This window comes from Olea europaea, chromosome 4 (assembly GCF_002742605.1).
Source record: "Olea europaea var. sylvestris chromosome 4, O_europaea_v1, whole genome shotgun sequence".
NCBI lineage: Eukaryota > Viridiplantae > Streptophyta > Magnoliopsida > Lamiales > Oleaceae > Olea > Olea europaea.
The window spans coordinates 9,900,504-9,901,580 of record NC_036240.1 but is presented as its reverse complement, the minus strand read 5'-3'; the positions used below and the strand labels follow the sequence as shown (position 1 = coordinate 9,901,580).

The 1,077-nt window shown below is 35.1% G+C and overlaps 1 protein-coding gene across 1 annotated transcript in view; it reads right to left on the bottom strand.

Moving 5' to 3' along the window:
• Positions 1–1,077, bottom strand: part of LOC111393586 (selenoprotein F-like) — an 8,391-nt gene that overhangs the window by 1,880 nt on the left and 5,434 nt on the right. Inside the window, exon 2 of the mRNA XM_023019190.1 lies at positions 441–499. Coding sequence (XP_022874958.1) covers positions 441–499 — 59 coding nt within the window. The remainder of the gene's footprint in view (positions 1–440; positions 500–1,077) is intronic.

Sequence of the window (1,077 nt, the reverse complement as noted above, 5' to 3'; positions counted from 1 at the left end):
AAAAATTCTGCATGACTATTATTTTTGACATTCTCTTAAGGTAACACCTTGCAACCCTCCAAGAATGCTACCTTCTTCATGTACTTCCCATTTTATTGATGCATTCACTCCTTGCAGTCGAGATTAAGCCTTACCAGAATGTCATAGGCACCAACTAAAAACTGACCATCCTGTTGGTGGATTGAAAGTGACAGGAAAAAGGGAAAAGAAGTAGAGTATAATTGCGGGTCAAATGCAGTTTAGATGGAGGGGATATTTTATTTTTAGGTTATCAGGGGGTTTGTCTCAGTAAATGCATATTCTCTGTGATTTTTTTACCCTCCTATATTTTAAAATAGACCCTCTTTTAAGTTTTTATAGATGATAATATGGAAGCACAAATTCTATAGCACACAATTTAGTCCTAATTAATTATAAACCAATTATCATCAGTACCATACCTTGCTTGTCGCATCATCAGAATCCTCAGAGCAACACTTCAAACAATCAGACACTAGCTCTGCAGAAATGGGAAATCAATAAATCATTTGCTGTAACTTAACATGGGTGAAAAATGAAATATTTTCAAGAATTATGAGAACAGAAAAATGTGGGAAGGTTGTTATTTTAGTTTAGTGTATCCTGCATAATCATGTAGCAAGGGTGCTTGAGTTTATAAATAGGAATTCCCATGTTGATTCGGGATAACAGAAGGAAATATCAACCTCTTCATGCATCTTTTGATAATTCAATCAGTATGTTCAGTTCATTCCTACATTTCTCTCTTGACCTATCTCCGATTTCACAATCCACGACCAGAAGATTCAGTCTTTGTTTTTATAAATCTTAAGCCATAGAGTTCAAACACAGTTCTCCAAGATCATAATTTCATGTAAATCCCTTCCATAATCAGAATAATAGGAAAATCATATTTATGTTTACAGTTAAAAACAAGAAAGGGTGCTAAAGATTGGATACCATACATTTCCTTTGAATTGCTTTATACGGCACTTCGTACATAGTTTCATAATCACACCTTTCCTATCATTTCAAGAATCTATAATTCCACTCAACAACCCCCCCCCCCCCTCGCCCCAT